This window comes from Diadema antillarum, unplaced genomic scaffold (assembly GCF_040938485.1).
Source record: "Diadema antillarum isolate AM-2024a unplaced genomic scaffold, OU_Dant_1.0 seq00001619_RagTag, whole genome shotgun sequence".
Lineage (NCBI taxonomy): Eukaryota > Metazoa > Echinodermata > Echinoidea > Diadematoida > Diadematidae > Diadema > Diadema antillarum.
In genome coordinates, this window is record NW_027272331.1 from 344,438 (window position 1) to 364,147 (window position 19,710).

The 19,710-nt window shown below is 38.4% G+C and overlaps 1 protein-coding gene across 3 annotated transcripts in view; it reads right to left on the reverse strand.

Moving 5' to 3' along the window:
- The window catches only part of LOC139711151 (potassium voltage-gated channel subfamily KQT member 1-like), a 321,837-nt gene that overhangs the window by 6,685 nt on the left and 295,442 nt on the right, over positions 1-19,710 (reverse strand). For all 3 annotated transcript variants that reach the window (XM_071623068.1, XM_071623069.1, XM_071623067.1), the window contains 7 exons: positions 18,096-18,222; positions 10,854-11,029; positions 7,581-7,712; positions 5,835-5,945; positions 4,464-4,559; positions 3,605-3,699; positions 2,533-2,789 (listed from right to left, as the gene is read on the reverse strand). In XM_071623068.1, the coding sequence (XP_071479169.1) occupies positions 2,533-2,789; positions 3,605-3,699; positions 4,464-4,559; positions 5,835-5,945; positions 7,581-7,712; positions 10,854-11,029; positions 18,096-18,222 (994 nt within the window). The remainder of the gene's footprint in view (positions 1-2,532; positions 2,790-3,604; positions 3,700-4,463; positions 4,560-5,834; positions 5,946-7,580; positions 7,713-10,853; positions 11,030-18,095; positions 18,223-19,710) is intronic.

A 19,710-nucleotide genomic window follows, 5' to 3' on the forward strand; every position in this document is an offset into this window, starting at 1 on the left:
AGGTGTATCTTGATTCACCAGCAGGTTAATCTGACATCTTTTTAGAATGTAAGGGGAAAGAAATCTAAATTAATGTGGACTGAGTGAATGCAGCAATACTAGTAAAACACATCAGTGAAGTCTGACGAAAATCAGACAATCTCTTGAAAAGTCAAGAATTTCTGTGCAGCCATCGCTGGTTAAGAAGACTACTACAGTTCGTTATGTCACAGATGTCAAACGAAATAAAAAGATTATGAAGAGAATAAAAAAAAAAAAAATCATGAAAGTACACATTCCCTCAACATGTTACTAACATATGTTAAGGGTAATATTATCCCCCTTCTTTCTGAAAGAGGCAAGTCAAGTGCTCTTTTATCATGCTAGGAAGGTGAAGATATGTTTTATTAATCGTCCATACGTGATGCCATAGAGAGTAGTTGCATTCTCATCCAGTGATGACTGCATAGAAACTTCACAACTTGTAATACATAACTTTTGAATGGATTGTCTGACTTTACTCAAACTTCACTGATGTGTTAATTCCACTATGTACTTGCTGTATTCCCTCATTTCACATTTATAGGTTTCCTTCTCCTTGGACCTTTTGAATCCAAGATATTGTAACTCTCTTTGAAGTCAGGGTGGGGCCATACACCTGCTTCTTGGTTTACTGAAGGGATCTAAAGTTATAAATACTTCTGATGGTGCCATACATTTTTTTAATCTCACTAACGGCCAAATATGGGACTATCAGGCACAGTGGCTATGAGAGTTCTCTCAGGTGGTGAAACTGACCGACATTATTAGGTCTCTGGCACACGCCTTATCAGAGTACACAAAGACCCGGGCCATCATCACTGTCAAACTTATCAAGTTTAACACATCAAAGTTGAATACAATGCAAAGTCAGATAATTTGGCTTCACAGTAAAAGAAAAAAAAAGAAGATATTTATCCCAAAATCTGAGAATTAACCATCTCAGCTTCCTCTCCTCTGAATTTCACATTTCTAAGAATATTCTGAAATTGGAAACTTTTTGGTGTCTATGAATCATAATTACAACTTTGGACTGGACCCATTTAGTTGACATGAATATTCTCTTGAATATGTGACCCCACCTTAATTCTAAAAACCTTTTTTATCAAAATTTTGCACGACAGAATCTGATGGACCAATATCTTGGTGTCATTGTGGTTGGTTTTGGAAATTCTGTCAGGCTATCATCATTGGTACTTGAAGATTGAAATCAGGAAAATAATGACAACATATTCCAGAATCAGACAGTTGGCATTTGATGACTGTTTGTCAGGGTTTGTGGGTGATGGGTCATATCAATTTGCATATATAGATCCAGGGGGCACCATGACTTCAAATCAAATTGGGTTTCTGGGAGGAGAAAGGATGATCCACGAAGGACAGGATCTGAAGGAAGGGGCATCACCATGCTTTCATCCTGCATTCTCTAGCAAAGGGATGCGGCATCAATGCATCTGCATATAAGCACATTGCTTTATTTATCTTCTCTTTGTGAAGGTGGGCACATGCTAATTTACCATCAGGGTTTACAAGAAAAAGTAAAAACAAGCAACAGCCAACTTTCACTTCTCCAGCAACAAGTGAAAGTAAGAAGCGATTCATTACCATGGATGCACTTTGCACATCATTAAAGTCACCTACAACGAGCATAGGTGTGAGAACCTGTGCCCACTTCAAATACAGCATTTCAAAATTTCAACCCTCGATCTGTATCAATCAAATTCACAAATGATGTCGTAGTAAGCCACTGTTGGAGATAATACCCGCAGCCCTCTGCAATCCATATAAGTGAAAATATACCATGTGGCAGGAAATGTAGTCCCACACAAGGAGTCATCAAATGCAAAGTCTTTGTATGAAGTTGATGTCTTTAACCCTTGCATGCTACACTAATCTCCTGTCCAAAGGTATGTGTGTGGAATTTGTACACATTTGTCTCAAAGACAAAGAAAGGGTTAACCTCTGGTTTTTTCTTATACACATGATTTCTCTCTTTGTTTGTTTGGACGCCAAAGTTTCCGCACAAACACAACCACAACCACAAAACTAAGGTTTACCCCCATCCCCTCCAAAATAGCCTCATTAAGAGCATGCAATTCTACAGGGAATCAAAAGTCTATTTGATGAAAATCGGTTTTGAAATGGCTGAGATATCCAAAGACAAGGTGAAACAAAGAGATCCTAATATGGCGTGGCCTGTAGTCTTTTATTATTATCACTTTTTTTGTGATATATCAGCCATTTGAAAACCAATTTTCATCAAATAATGTTGAATCCTTCTTAAAATTACATGCTCTTTCATATTTCATAGGTTTCTCATTACCTCCCTTAGGAATGTTATAAACCTGAATCCTCACCTCAACCAGTACTGTACAGTCCCTTTAACTACTGTACAAGACCCACTCCCCTCCCCATCCCACCCCCATAAAAAAAGGGGGTGGGGTCATACATGCTGATGCAGATTTGAGAATGGAAGATGAAATGATGAGAGAAGATGAGGGAAAGTGTTAGCACCTTTGCCATGATGGTGATGATGAGAGTGGCGGAAACTGCGAGTGGACCGCATCGAGTCCTGCTCACCAAAGGTACCCGTGTGGCTCCCGTTGCTCAGCCGCACGCTTAGCATCGTCTTCTTCTCGTCATGGTCCGGATCGTCGATGTCGCGCTCGGAGCTCTTCTTCAGCCGCTCGCTGGTGCGGTGCATCATGGGACTGTTGGCATTGTTGCTGCGCTTCATGGACAGCCGCGAGATGAAGTTGTTTGACCTGAAACTACGGTTCGGGATTCATAGCGGCGGTGGTAGTGATGGAAGAGGAAGGAGGAATATCAGTTGACATGTTAATAGTCTCTCATTTACAGCATGGAGTGCTAAAGTATGACATCATAGCCATTCATCACTATGGGAACTGGTTCTAAACAACCTCACATTGTCCAAATATCTGTGAAGAAAAAATAGTTGTAATCTACGCTTGTACCTGGTTCCAACCTACTGCCCGAAGTATTGAGTCAGGATAGGTTTTTTTTTTTTTGAACCAGCACTAAGCTGTAAAATAAAAGACTGTGACATCATCACTTCCAGTACCCTATATTGAAACTACACTGATATCAGCTTGAGTTTGCTAAAACACCATGCTTGTGTATATAAATGCTGTACGGCTTATTGTTGTTTAATAGGTTTCATGTGAAACAGTAATTTGGTTTACTGCGTTTTCAAAAGTGGGGGGGGGGGGGGGGGGGGCAAAATGGTCGGAACCTATATGTTCCTATGTGCATTATGCAAAAAAAAAAAATGGGGGGGGGGGGGGGCAGCCCCCTGCCCCTCCAGTTGCACCGGCCCTGCTTTAAAGAATACTAGAATAGGAATATGCATATAATCTGAAGGAAATGAATATTTCTTGCACATATTTTGATATTACACCCAAACATTTCCAAATTAGCATTGTCATACAATTCCAATGACAAGTACAAAATTTACTAAATAATCAACACTGAAATATTCCACACTTTGTGGCACACTTGACGTCATCGATCCTGCCCCCTTTGAGAGAGGATAGGGTCGTGACCTCCGTCAATGATCCCTATGTACCTTCCTGTGGTAGGACTGTGTACAGGTTTGATATGAGGTTTCCACGTCGCCGTTGAGCTTGAGTTCGGATCGGCTGCATAGCATCGCCACAGACACTATTTTAGGAGGAGATAGAGAACGTTTTGTTGGATCATGAAAAAAATTCACATCAAGAGTGTGTGTGTGTGTGTGTGTGATAGACAGAAAGAGCAAGAGAAAGAAATTGATTTGGAACTGAACCCCTTAGTATACCATGATCCTCACGAGCACTTTGTCCCGAAACTTACACCGCATCATAATAAACAGCAATTATGAAATCTTCACCATAACAGTATTCATGTGGGATTGCTGATTTTTTCTCACCTGTATGGGTTTGTCTTACATGTACTTGTATTCAATCAGAAGGTTTTATTAGAGAGAGTTATACAAATGTTGATATAAATGTTTGACAAGGGATTGCCAGATGAACACACAAATGGTCTGGGAAATTGCTGTAGGTGTATAGGTCTATATCCAATATCAAAATCCTTCATAAATAGTCACTATTAAAAATGTGCAACCACACAAATTGATCTACCGTAAAAGTGGATATTGTCGTGTGAGCAATTTTTCGTGCTTCACCGGTTGAGATGGATTTCGCATATTTTTAATTCTGTGGAATCAGGACATTACCTACTGGATAATATGGCATGCACAAATATTGGCGTGCTTTTATTTTCGCACTAACTTCTGGTTGCTCGAAAATTTCAACACCGCGAAAATTTCCACTTTTACAGTATTGTTTGCAATCACAATGGAGCAATAGAATGTGAAGAAAAATTATTTGAGCAAATGTTAGATGAGGTCCTCTGGAGGTCAAGGGTTACCATTTATAACTCACCTGTATCAGTTGTGCAGCTGGATGGCGCCTGCGGGCAAAGTGCTTCTGGCGTTGCTGCTGCTGGACTTGCAGAGCAAAACCGGAACCAAGGATACCCTAGGGGGTGAGAGGTCAACATTGTGGAAAATTGTAAGCCTACACATCTCTTGTCATGCAGCCTGGTGCTTTTCTTGTTGTTGTTGTTGTTGTTATGTTGCCCTCTGCTGGGATACAGTGTATTCATGGTAAAATCCTGACAATATTCTACGCCACTGCACACAGGCAATGGAAGCCACTTTTAAAGATGTTTAAACTTTTTTGCTGTAGAGAATCTATTTCAAGCGGTGACTATGAGGGAAGCATTTAATCCTCATGAGCAAGCTTCCACAGGACTAACAGTGAAAGTCTCCTCTGATGGCTTACATATAAGCAATGAGAAGAAAGTGTCTTGCCCCAGGACAGAACTGCCACATGTCGAGGGACTTGAACCATGTACCTCACAATGGAGAACATGCAGTCTTTTATCCACTAACCCACAGTGTCTCTCGTGCATCGCTGGCTCTGTTTGAGATATATGCATGTGAAGCTGTGAGATGTTACCATATTTCAATATAGGTTGTGCATTTTGCTTTTTTACTTTCCACTTTCGAATGTACCTTCATAATTACTGTGTATTAGAATGATTTCTTGTTCAAATTCATTCAAAATGTGAAATTGAAATAAGAAAAACAGTGAGTGAGGTAAAATGAATAAAATCAGACAAAACCCTGTGCAAGACTGACTATTGTAGCTTACATTTTTGAAATGTTCGTCTAAAAATCCCCTTTCAGTGTCAAGTTCCCAAAAACGTTGACAACATACAGCATGCACAAATTACAGGTTTATCATACATAGCCGTATCTGATCTAAAGTAAGTTTCCTGTGAATGATTGACTTTTAAGTGTCACATGGGGCAGAAAAGGGCTTCAATACAGAAACCAGAGGCTTCTAATTGAAGAGTGTATAGGGTGAGGGGAAAGAAGTATGCTGCAAATATTATCAACAATGTGATGACATCACACCTACTTCTTTGCAATCTGAGCTATACCTAATTTACAAAAATTGAAAGTTTCTTCTAAAACTAATGGTGCTTCACTCAGGGGCGGATCCTGGAATTCCGTAAAGGGGAGGCACCTTTACAAAATCAAAGGACGGGGGGGCACATGCACGTCCATTTTTTTCTCTTTATTTCTTTTGTTTTAACAAAAAATAAAGAGGGGGCATGTGCCCGGTGCACCCCCCTCTGGATCTGCCACCGCTTTACACAACATTTTATGCATGAGTGTTAATCCTAGCTGCCACTGGTTATGGTTCTCTCTAGATTGAAAAAAAAAATAGATAAAAGAAACTTACTGCAGGAAGGGCAAAGAAAGAAATGCCAATGATGGCGAAGACAGCGGCAGCAAGTTTCCCCGACCAGGAGTCTGGTGTTTTGTCTCCATAACCGACGGTTGTCAGGGTTACCTGAAAACGTGAGGATGAGACAAGGACATACTGGTAGACATACTGACCGAAAGACATGGCAGATCTTGGCTTGATATTAATTTATTAAAATCAAGTGTGACCTCTTCAAATTTATCACTGATCTTCCTCGTGTTCTGCCATCATAATTACCAAATAATGTCTTACAAGATATTTCTTTGTATGCTTTTCCCTTATATATTTGTACCCCTCTGTAAAACAGCGCTGTTACAAAAGCAGCACTGAGTACAGTCATCTTTCTGTTGAAGGTCTATCTTTATGGAATATATGAAGAGTTTGTTCGCAAAAACCCATAAGTCCATTTTTGAAGATTTTGAAGTTCGGTCTCTGTCATAAAGTACAAAATAATACCTTTTAAATGATATATTGGTCACTACATATAAAGGTACATTTTTGAAGTTATGGTCAAAGGAAGCAAAAATTTTCTTATTATTCTCCTTATTTTTCTTGACCTTTAATCGCAAATATCTCCATTTGGCAAAAATGGACTTATCGGTTTTTGCGAACAAACTCTTCATATCTTTGTTTGTATATCTTTTAATGACAGAAAATAAATACAATTCCCAGGTAAGTTGGGACTTGGATTTACAATCATGACCGTGAATACCATGGTGCACATTACCAGCCTGGTCTAAAGGCTGGCCTTATGGTCACACACGTATGGTATGTGGGACATGAAGAACAAACTCTAGGGTAATACGGGAAAAAAAAGGGGGGGGGGGCTCTTAACCTTCCATAAAGAGAGGAAATAGCAAGTGGCAAGGAAACAAATATGAAATAGACAGCTAGATGGATAGTGAAATTTGACAAGTGACACATACGCACACACATATGAATATAATATACAGAGAGAGAGAGAGAGAGATGGGGCACAGAGGGAGGGAGAGATACACATAAATTGAAAAGACAAAGAAGTTAATAGCTGGATGTATAGAATATAATGCTGATGGGGATAACTGAATAAATAACTACAAATATTCAAACTGACACATGGATGGATAGGAGATAAATAGACAGATAGATAGAGAAGGGGGGGGGGGGAGACACAACAAAGAGAGAGAACATGGCACGGGGAGAGATGGGGTTGCTCACCAAACCGTAAAGGGTGTGTACAGTTCTGGTTGAGTTGGGGATTCATGTTTTGAACATTCCTAAGTGAGATAATGAAAAGCCTCTTATGAAATATGAAAGAGCATGTAATTTTAAGAAGGATTCAACGTCTATTTGATGAAAATTGGTTTTCAAATGGCTGAGATATCCAAAAAAGTGCTAATAATAAAAGGCGACATGCCACAACTTTATTAGGATCTCTCTGTTTCACTTTGTCTTTGGATATCTCAGCCATTTCAAAACTGATTTTCATAAAATAAACTTTTGATACCCCTTAGAACTGCATGCTCTTTGACATCTCATGGAGTGGTTTCTGAATATCTCACAAAACGTTGAAAGCTAAATCCTCACCTCAACCAGAACTGTACATACCCTTTAACTAAAAAGGCAATGGCTGAGAATGAGAAGGGTGTTAAGGTGCCTCAAACACTATTGGCTTTACGGGCAACTTAACGCCAACGAAGGGGGCAGTTGCAATGAAGGGGGCTGAGATCGTTAAAAACTCACCAAGCCATACCACATGGCGTCTGGTAGTGTCTTGTAGTCACCATCATTCTCCGCTTTGTTCTCCAGCGTGAAGACCAAGAAAGACACGGATATGAGGGCGAGGAATCCGATGTACCACGTCGTCAACAACTCCTGTGCAAGCAAACAGATCCCATGTGGCAAAAATGAATTATTCCAGTAATACCAAGCTGGTAATGGGTACAAGGATGTAGGTCATGCCAGGAGAAGAAGAAGAAGAAGATTAAGTTATTTTCCTCCAGAAATTTTATGTGTTTATGAACTGTATTAAATCTTATTTTACTCGCATTCATGCGAGTCCCTCAAAACTTCATTATCAGGGGCGGATCCAGGAATTCCATAAAGGGGAGGTGCCTTTACCAAATTAAAGGGGGGCGCACATGCCCCCCCGTTTTTCTTTTTTAGTTCTTTCGTTTTAACAAAAAATTAAAAGGGGGCACACGCCCAGTGATGCGCCCCCCCTCTGGATCCGCCATTGAGGGAGGTACGTAAGGTAAGCGAGAAGAAGAAGAATGATGTTATTTTCCTCTAGGAAATTTATGTGTTCTTGAACTGTACTAAACCTTATTTTACTTGGATTCATGTAAGTCTCTCAAAACTTCATAATGAAATGGGTTTCAGCATACCACTTTGGTTCTAGTAGACCATAGTCCCACAGGAATGAGATAGATTTTGGGATAATTACACAATTCTGATCTTATTGGCAGTGAGTTTCAAGTCATCTGTGGCAAAAGGGTGAAGGGAGCAAACCCAGAGATGCAACATTGTGCAATCCTCAGACAGATTTAAGAGCAATATCATGATTAACCAACATGCGAGAGAGACGTCTTAACCCAGATTTTGAGTTGCTTTCCTTTTCCCATATCACTGCAGCATAATAGAGGACAAAAGAGAATGGATGCATGCCAAGATATGGAGGTCATCAACCCAGCATCACCGCCTCCAATGTTTTGTACCCTTATCTTCTCTCAATTCCCTGCACATTTTTTTTTCTGTAAAGCACCAGATTTTCTCTGCATGAAATTTTCATAAAATGGAGCCAATGACCTTTTTTTTTTTTTTTTTTTTTTGCGGCATGAAATTTTTCCCAATTGTCACTGGCATTCAATGCATATAGATAGTATACACAATAACTTTCGCGTGCATTTTAATTTTGCAAATCTTGGCTCTTGTGAAATTTGCCAATTTAAAACACATGCAAACATTTTGGGTTTTACAGTACCAGCCTTTGATGCCTTTTAACATCTGAATTTGTCATTGTTCCTCCAGTCCCGACTATCTATCCTTCCAATCATGCTCTCCTTTTCTTTCTCACATCTTCCAATTCCACCTATCTCATTATCTTTTCTTCCTGCCACACCCTGAATCCCTCACTTTCAACATCTCACATCCAGCATCCTGAGCCCTCCATCCATCCAACCTCCAAGCCAACATCCGCTCTTAAATCCTCCAGATGGTATCCTTCTCCCTTCCGCCATCTATCTCACCTCAAAAACTGACACCACTATTAACAATATGTGCTGAGCAGCTAGAAGATATGTCACGACATGCAACATTAACCCTGCTTTCTGAGAATGGTTCCCATTATACCAGGGGGGCGATCTTACACCCCGTTCTCTGAGAATAGTCCTCATTAAACAAAACAAGGGGGTGAGCTTTACACCCCTGTTTTCTGAGAATGGTCCTCATTATACCAGGAGGCATGCTTGCTTGAATTTTTTTCCTAATTAGTGCTTACGCCTCATCAATTTACATTAAGTTGTACTCTCACAGTTGCACATCTATAATACACTCCCACATAACACCAATAACACACCAACTTCATCTTCATTTCACACCCTAACACCTATACCTGCACATATGCTTAAAAAAAGAAATTATCATCTTATAATATGCCACCTTTCCTTAGAAATATATAAAGAAACTGAATGCAAAAAAATATATAAATGCCAATTTCAAAGTCTTTTAAGTAAAGGTAATTCATCAAATAGAGAAAATTAAATCTTTTCAATAATACTGCACTTGTCACATAACAAATGCTTTTGAAGATATTTTTACAATCATAGCACGTGCACATTTATGTTATTTTCTTTGTTTTTTTTTTGGCAGCTTCAATCTCAAATATCCCACATTCGATTGAATTTTTTTTTGCAATTTAACTCTCCATATGTGCAACAGTATTGTAAATAAACAAGTAACAGTTTGGTAAAGTTAAAGTGCAATTTTGTTTGAGGAAAATGTTCCATTGCACGGTTCTGCTGTCACAATAAACAAACATGTGCCGCGCGCACTCAACAATTACAAGCGAGCTTACAAGCGCGTACTTTTGTCACTCATTTTTGTAAACAACTTCGTTTCGCATATGTACATACACGGTGACTGCGACTGTGAGGCTACTCATTCGTCTTTCACGGAAAATGGTTGCCATTTCTGTGCTAAATTCAAGAATCTGTGAGTACCAAACCTGTTGACGTTCCAGGTGTTGTATAAAACAAATAGTGTATGGCCTTTACTCGTGCAATGGAACCAGATTTCGCACGAGGTGAAAGATAGAGGCACTCTATTCAACGAGGCGAATACCATCGCACTTGTGACCATTCACTATTGTATAATAATGACACTTTCCTGTTTGTTTTCTCCATCCTTTACATTATGATTGCAACACATAAAGTCACCACCCTTATATCTGCTGTGCTACTACTACTGTTCCTGTGTCTACAGTATTTTTGGATTTTGTTTAAAAAACAAATGCCATGTCAACATAAGGCTACGTTTCTACTGTTCCTGAGTTTACATTATTTTTTTTTTCAAACAATTACCATGTCAACATAAGGCATAGAATGCAGTGAATCAATTCATACCCAAATCAGAAAAAACAATGATGTACAGTGACTTCATCAGCCTTGTTGTTGTTGTGGTTGTTGTTGATGATTCACTTGCTGTAATATGAAATATTTACAGGTGTCGAATTTTTGTGAATTTTGTGATCTGCTGAACTAGTGAAAAAATAAACGATAAAACATGAAAATTTGGGGAAGCAAATTAGAATACTGTCAACTGCAATAACATATGCATCTGCAGTTGAATCACTGTAGATGAGCTGATTTAGCTATAATTCACATCTCCTATAGATACCTGCCTGAGTATATTCGGGGCTATAGTCGTCAAAGGGTTAACTGATATTTGGCCAGCATGAGAAAATGGATTGGATGAAAGTTCCCTCTCCCGTTCCTCTTTTGTTTGTACATATCTTACCTGTCTGTGGGCCCACACAACTGAGCCGAGAAGTTTCCACGTGTTGCCGCGGCGATCGACCCTCACCATTCGCAGGATCTGAATGAAGCGAAGACCTCGGAATGCTGGCTCTAGGAATTTGCCGTTGCTGCTGCCTATGACGATTATTAACACGGACGCTATAACTACAACAATGTCTGTGTGTCACACCCAAAAAGATGAGAAAGAAGGAAAAGGGAAAAAAGCAAATGTTGCAAATGAAGAAAAATTAAAAAGAAATCAGTGGTGTGATTAACAACAACTTTGAACAAATAGCATGATTCTTTCATGAAAATATTCCAAACAAGCCTCAGAATTTAAGGTAAAGTCCCTTTTCATATGTAATTTGAATAAAAAAGTGATTAAGCATAATAACTAGTATCAGTTAATACTGCTTTTCCGATTTCAGAAAAGAGGATATAGAAGGAAAGACACTTAAATTATATTTACAAATCAGCCAGCAATTGCTCCTGTATACCAGTCTAATTTTCTAATCAAAATTTCATCAAAGCAATTTGTAACAGCAAATTCAACTCAATGCTAACTGTAGACAAATGTATTGGACATTCACTTGTTTTGAATTGAAAATTGAAATGCAATCAGCAGTATGATTAACAACAACACATTGTTCCTTTATGAATATGAAGAGTTTGTTCGCAAAAACCGATAAGTCCATATTTGTCAAATGGAGATATTTGCGATTAAAGGTCAAAAAAAATAAAGAGAAAAATAAAAATATTTTTGCTTCTTTTGACCATAACTTCAAAAATGTACCTCGGGGTACCTTTTTTATGTAGTGACCAATATATCATTTAAAAGGTATTATTTTGTACTTTATGACAGAGACTGTACTTCAAAATCTTCAAAAATGGACTTATCGGGTTTTGCGAACAAACTCTTCGTATATTCCAAAAAAGCTTCAGAATCACATAAAATATAGTCCCTCTTTCATTTGGAATTGGAAAGAAAAAGTTTAATTAAGCATGTGACTAGTATCAGATAGTAGTGTGCTTGTGGTGTTTCACAAAGAAAGATAAAAGAGGATAAATGAAAGGAAACTCTTGAATGTCAATTTACCAACTAGCAAGCAATTGCTCATGGATACCAACCTCATTTTCTAATCAAACTTTCATCAGAGCAATTGTAACAGTGAAAGCAACTCACTGCTCACTGCATACAAATGTATTAGACATTTATACTTGTTTGTATTGAACCCAGACAGTGATAAGTCATGACATGAATACTGTATACGCCATATATTTCGCGAGTCTAAATTTTCGCGAATCGGGAATTCCCGATGATTTCGCGAGTGGTTAAATTCGCGATTGTGGAGTCCTGTACTGAACGGAGAAGTGTATACACATACGTCACATTCACATCGGAATCAGAGTCAATATTTTTGCGTGTCTTTTATTTCGCGAATAGCACCCGACTCTCGAAATTCGCAAAAACAAAAACCTTGTGAAATATTTGGCATATACAGTAATAGAAGGTGGTTTCTTCTAATGTTACATAGAGATAACAGCTTGCTAGCCCCACCGGAACCTTAGCAATGCATTCATGTAACTGATTACCCCCCCCCCCCCCAGCTTACTTTGAAAGTTGTGGTCGTGAGTTCAATCAATGAAATGATAGCATGCACCAAGCTTTCTGATCTGCAGTAGATAACCTACAATGTATGTGTATGATACCAGAATAGATGAACAGGCCTAAAAAGTACATTAAACATAATACAGAACAAAACAGCGAATATCCCTCGGTGACATGAGAAGTTTAAGTCCAGTTGGACTATTCCTAGACAGGTCAACAGACAGACAGACAAACAGACATACACAAGACATACACACACTCTCCTTTCCTTTTTTATCTTTCTCCCTACACACACACTCACACGCTATGATGATCTGGATAGTCTCTTGCAAACTTACTAGAGGTAGAATCTGCTCATGTAATTCAATTCAATAGTGTCATTGACTTCAACAATTGTATCACCAGCATTATAATGATTAAATGTACATTGGTACCTGGATGAATGTAATATAAATACATTTTATTGGTATATTGGTGTTGCTGTTGTTTTCATTTTAGTATTTCATGCCCTACAAGCTTGGCCTTTTAGTGGAACACTTTTTTGCCATCGTTATGATTACTTCTTTTAATTTGTTACCATGACAAAGTGTACATTGGTTTTTTTTTTTTTTGTTATAATACCATTTGTGCATATATTTTACATTGCATTCAATGATCTGTCCTTCCCAGCTGGATGAAAGTCAAATTGACACATGTACCGCTTTGTATCATGCATTTTTTTAATGGAAATAAATAAACGTTTGAATTGAAGTAAATTGAATGCAGGGTGGTATATTAAAAGTAGAATGATACTTAATACTTCAAACAGTTATTCTTCCTTTACTCCCTGTAATCCACCAGTCTGCGAGACATCATTGCTTCCATATATCTTGCCCCTTTCTTCAATGCTCTGATGATATCTGTTAGGCCTCAACAGCCCACTGACACACTGCGCATGACCAAGCGCAGTATTCTTGCTGATTGCTCCACAGCGGCGAGACAATTTATCGCTCCCGAGAGCTCCATCAAAACTGCTGTTAAATTCTCTAAATTGCCACGGCCCCTCAACCTTAACTACAAGTGTACATGTTAGCTGTCTTCTTTTCATCGAAAGTCTTGTAAATGATCTTTCCGCTTCTGCCCCCCTATTCCACTCAATTTGTTGAAATTCAGCCGAAGCAGAACAAATGTTCTGCTCCATCTAATCCACTACGCGTGACAATAATTTTTGCATGATCACTGTAGACGGGAAAAGAACCAACCCATTACGACTCCCTTTAGAATTACTGGGACTTTCCCCCATACTTACTTGCAAATATATATTAAAAAATGCCAAAATTGCCTTTCTGGAGAATACTACCCAAACAACATGACACCAACCCAGTTTCTAACAATAGACATGCATTTATAGACTTTTTTTGAACACTGATGGGATACGTCCTTTTTTCATTTTTCCCTGTTTGTACAGTTTGTACAGAAATGCTATACATCTGCACGACACTTAGGTAAAGATGAAAATGCAAGAAAGCAAAAAAAAAAAGTATCTTGATCCAGACACATCTGGCTTTTTAATTTCTAAATAAAGAAAGAAGAATAAACAAAGATGATGCAGAAAAATAACCCTCCCAGCATCAGCGACTGTGAATATCAACTGTTCCTGGACACAGCAGTCTCGCCGGTGGCTGTGATTGGGTTAATGTATGCATTGCCCATCTTCTATCCCGTGAGATGCAGCCTCCACTTCACTTCAACTCAACTCCTGGGGGAGCCCTTCAAGCTTTGGAAATATCCATAACAACAACTACGCAAAAAAAAAAAAGAGAGAAAAGAAAAGAAAAGAAAAGAAAATGAGACAAAAAGAAAAAGAAAAACTGCAACTTGGATCAACAACCTTGGTTCCACTGTTTCACTCTTGCTGGCAACAGCTCTGATGGAGCTGTTGCCATGGCAACCCCTCCATCTCCTTCCACACCACCTGCGAGAATCCTTTCCCCCGGACGAGGATCTTAAGCCTTCTCCACATCTGCCAGCGCGTTCCCAGGAGAAATTCTCTAGCTCAGGATACACGGCAAGCAGAAGTGAACCACCTGAATTATTTATTTATTTTTATCAATTCTCTATTTCTCTCCTTCTCTCTCATTTTTGTCTTTCTTTTTCTATCTCTCCCTCTCTCTCTTTCAGCTTCCTCCTAAAATACAGCAGTATTCTACTGGTGAAAGATCTGCCAGCAAGATTTGAACAGGAAAGACAGTAAAGTGGGACATCGCCAGATGCTTCAAACAGAAAGTGAGCTCATTGTGTCACAAAACAATATCTCGGATGATTAGTCAAAAAAAAACATTCAAGCACTGCACAAGAATGCAGTTCTCATTTGCCAAATAATAATACGATACATTATAAACACATGGTATGATATTGCATCCACGATACAATAACATAAAATGAGATATATGACAAACATATTTTTGTGGCTAATTTGGAAATCCTTCATTCCGAAGAGACTGGAAATGAAGATAACCTAGAAGGGTACATTACTGTATAGTAGTGCACATTGACAACTAGTGTCTGTCTGTCAGTTTATTTGTCTATTAGTTAATTGCTTTGTCTCTGTTTCTCTGTCTCTCAATTTGTCTGGGTGTCTGTCTATCTACCTGAATGTCTGTCTTCAGTGTATGTCTGTCTATTTCTATATATATTCGTCTCTGCTTTGCATGTCTGTCTTTCAGTTTGTCTGTTTATCTCCCAAAGTGTATGGTTGAATGTTTTTGTGTTTGCCTGTGTTCTGTGTTCGTCTGTCTGTTTGAATGTCTCTCAGTCTGTCTGTTTATCTCTGGTGGGATTTGCATGGTTGCATGTTTTTTTTTTGTCTACCTGTTTCTGTGTTTTTCTGTTTGTACGTCTCTCACGTTTGTCTGTTTATCTCTCAATTTGTATGGTTGTACGTTTGTATGTCTATCTGTCTCCATGCTTGCATGTCTACCCGTTTCTATGTTCATCTGTCTCTTAGTTTGTCTGTCTTTCATTTTGTCTGTCTGTCTGTCTTTCAACTTGTATGATTGTATGATTTCAAATTCAAATTCAAATGATTTTATTTCCATACAAAGTAATACAAATTAATATGCAAAATGCTTACATAAGTACAAAATATTTGAAGGAATTTTGAATCACATAAGCTTCAACAAAACATGGATACAAATATAATAATATCAACTTTGTATTTCGATAGATAAACAAGTATTTTAAGTTTGTCTATTTCTGTGTCTGTCTGCCTCTGCTTGTCTGCCTGTATGTCTCTCAGTTTGTCTGTGTCTCTGCCTGTCAATCTGTTTCCTTGTTTGTCTGTCCCTCATTCTGTCTATTTCTCTGTTTGCATTTGTCTCTCCGTCTGTATGTCTCCTCAGTGCGGTGGCAGCTGTTTACGAACAATACCACCCCAAGCCCTGTGTCGGGTCTAGATTGTCGATAAAAATGTGATTTGTGACCTCATAACATGAACATGACCAACAGATTGCTTCCAGTCGGAATGCCTCTGGTATCACGTCTTGCCTCAATTTCTTCCGCACCCTTTATCTCAACATCAATTTCAATCTTCACCGGAAAAAAAAAAAAATCCTACATTCCCCATGTGACAGCTTTCATAGCCTTTACCTCTCATCCATTCCACGACTGCACACTGAATGGTTCTTATTACATTCTTTACAGCCTTGCCTATGTCAGTTTCTTCCCCATTTTCATCTTCATCTTCTTTTATCTCTCGCTCACATTTCTCTCTCTCTCTCGCCCCTTCGCTCTTCATCTTGCCTCTGTGAGAGCCACCGGTAGTTCTGGTATAGGCAGGGCAGGAAATGAACTCTTTTCTACAAGTTCTCTGGGTACTTTGGCCTGTCAGAAAATTCAATCTGATTTGCACAGTCCCACTGTGTACTTCACCTGCCAATGTGAAATGTATTCATCACTATCTTTATTACCTTTTTTTATGTGGAAGTTTCTGGGAGGTTGTCTTTTTTTCCTTCAAGTGGGTTGAGAGGCAGCTTGTATATTATACTATATGGGCGTCTGTCAATCTAGTCCCTTTGTGGAACCTGTGCCTTCATTACTATAAACTAGTTGCCAATTACAATAATTGGCATAACGTCGATGGGGTACCAAGACCTTGTATCTCAAATTTTGGTGAAAATGACTTTCTTCGATTTAACCCTATTCCAATTGGGGGGGTCAAATTGACCCCCCCCCCTCGACATTTCGCGCCACGATTCCGCAACGCACAAAGATTTTGCCGCGTCATTTATTGAGTATTTTTATTGAAATCTCTTGCATATTTTGAGACTAAATTTGCGATGTCCGGGTACACCGTTAAAAAGTTATATAATATTTTGCATATGCATGTCAACCCCAAAACAGCTCAAATTCATGATATCGTGTGCAAATCCGATGCAAATTGTGTGTTTTTGTTAAATTGATATGAATTAGATTATTTCAACTTTAAACCATTGAAATTAATCAATTCTAATGTAGATAAGCTTGAAAATGTGCCTGCAACAAATTTTGGCAAAAAACAATTAAAAACAAAAGGTCGAATAAACAGTAAAATACATAAGAAATTAACAAAACAATATAAAACAAAAGAAATTGATTTTGATTGTGCTATTTTTTTCCCAGAAATTTGTTTGATGTGTCTTGAGGAACTCTGACACAAGAATTTAGCAATCCTTCAGTCTTTTTAATGGAGTTATATAGGTGAAAATATGATTTCATGCGTAAATTTTCATAATTTATTTACTAAAAATAGAAAACCAATATTTTTCTATTGTATGACCATGTAATCTTGTAGTTGACATCTGGCTCTATCTTCAGGCAAAATTTTGCGGCGATCACGTGAAGGGCAGCCGAGATCTGAAGGGGGGGGGGGGGGGGTCAAATTGACCCCCCCCCCCTCAGTAAAAACTTGGTCTCAAATAGCCCAGTTAGAATAGGGTTAATGGACAGATAATCAGTTCAGTGATGTCCTGTCCGAATCCTAGCTTTCTTACCCCCCAAAAATGAAGACACCATGGCATGTCAAATGAAAGGCTATCCCATTTGATATAGTGCTTTGGCTGCCATGTTTTTTGCTCTCCTGAACATTTGACATTTTGTAGATACGAGATCTTGCAGCCTCAGTGATGATAAACAAAATTGAAAGGACACCCAATGCATGCCATGGTTATTCCTCCAGTGGCTTAAATCTTTCTTAATAGCACTTCTTTAAGTCTTAATCATGACTTTATGGGTGAAAGTTCTTGTAATAATCTCACTGCAAGAAACATCTCTCTACAGTTCACTTTTCAGTCATTATCATAATCGTACCCAACTTACCTTTCCAAGAAAATAAAGATATATTCTAAGACTATATTCTAAGACAAAGTGAAGAGACCGCCGCCTGAACCTTCATCCCTTCGAATAATATCTTTCTCTCATTTAAGATTATCGTTACTAGTCTCATTAAATCACAACACCAAAATCGACAAGAAAAAACAAAAACAAAACAAAAACTGCAAAGTGTATACAGTTACATAGAATTTCCACAGATCATCATCTAGAATCAACTCTGGATATGAACTGACATCTAATGTACAGCAGTGATGATGTCATTGACCTTATGAACTTTGACCTTACCGAGTATACAAAGGGGTCGCCTGATGAACCTGAGTCTCCCATAGTGACCCTGGTAGCGGCTCCGGCAGCCGGCAGACCAGACCCGCAGCGTGCATTCTGTGCTTAGGATTAGTACAGCGACAATTTCCTGCAGAAGGGTGGGGTAGGGTGCAAAGGGGGGGGGGGGGGGTGGTGGGGGAGAGGAGGGAAGGGCGGGGCAGTGGGCGCAAAGAGGGACACACGTATCACATGACCTGTCATTGTGTCATCCTAGGGTCAAACTGCCTAGCAATGCTTATAATCTGATTTACACTTTCACTGTCGCTGGTTGTACTTAATTCAATTCAATTCAATTAATTTTTTTTTTTCAATTTTCACTTTTCACATTTCACTTTCCTTGGTCACAAAGAATAAGGTTACAGAAGCAAAACAAAGTAAACTGAAAAGAGTATAAAATAATTGTGGAACCTTGTAGTAATAACATGTTGTCATGAGAACTGAAGTGATAAAGATGAAATAACAATATGCACACTGTATTGTAAGAATTGTATGAATCACATTTCAAAATTTAAATGATTACATTTACATCAAATTAGACTAATTACATGAATCAATTAGATCAACCTGCTGTAACATGGTAAGAAAGCAGACAATCAGGGGGATACAATCTTGAGGAAACACTGGCTCTGAATTGAGTATATGAATATAAGAACGACCCAAGTCCATGGAAGATCATTTCGAGTAAACTAAAAAAAACTTCATATCTTTTTTATTTGTCCAATAATATTCTATTAAACTGTGGTGGGAAGGCAACATTGTATATACAAATTAGAACATATATTATTATGGCAATTAACATTTACATTAATTGTGGAGAGGCCATTTTGTGTGGTGGACTTGGGTCATTCTTTGATTCATATGGACTTGGGTCGTTCTTTGATTCATATACATGATATTCTGCTATAGAGATGGGAGAAGGATGAGAGAGGGCGCTATTATATGAATGTAAGAATGACCCAAGTCCTTCATTCTTACATTAATATAAGATTTAACTCATTCATTTCAGGCACTTCCGGGGGTAATTAGGATTTATCATTTCCACACAAGATGAGTCCATGCATAAGCTACAATTTCCCATGTCAAACTGAATTTGGCCAAAAATTGGACTTGGGTCGTTCTTATATTCATATACTCAATTGTTGAGAGACTCACTGTACACAATTGATCAATATTCCAAAAACACCATGACAACAAGCAAGGGAAAATCTGAAGAATTTGGTATTTGAAATTTGAAGCAACTCTTAAAACTTGAAATTAAAATGAGTATGGTAGTCAAGATGTCAAATATCCAAAACTGTTGCCAAAATCTCCTCATTTGGCACATTCTCTTAGCTTTGAAATGGACGCTGACATCGGCAACCAGCTTTAATGATATGCTGATGATATATAGTGTTGGTGGTGCTGAGGGGATCAATGTTTGTAGTATTATCAGGCTACCATGGCAAATTTTCCAGTGTATCTGCTGCACAGTTATACTACACACATCATAATACAACTAATTATATCAAGAGCAGATTACCATGTGTTTGCTTTTTGTTTTATTCCTTTGTGAGTAGTCTGAAGATGGATCCAAAAC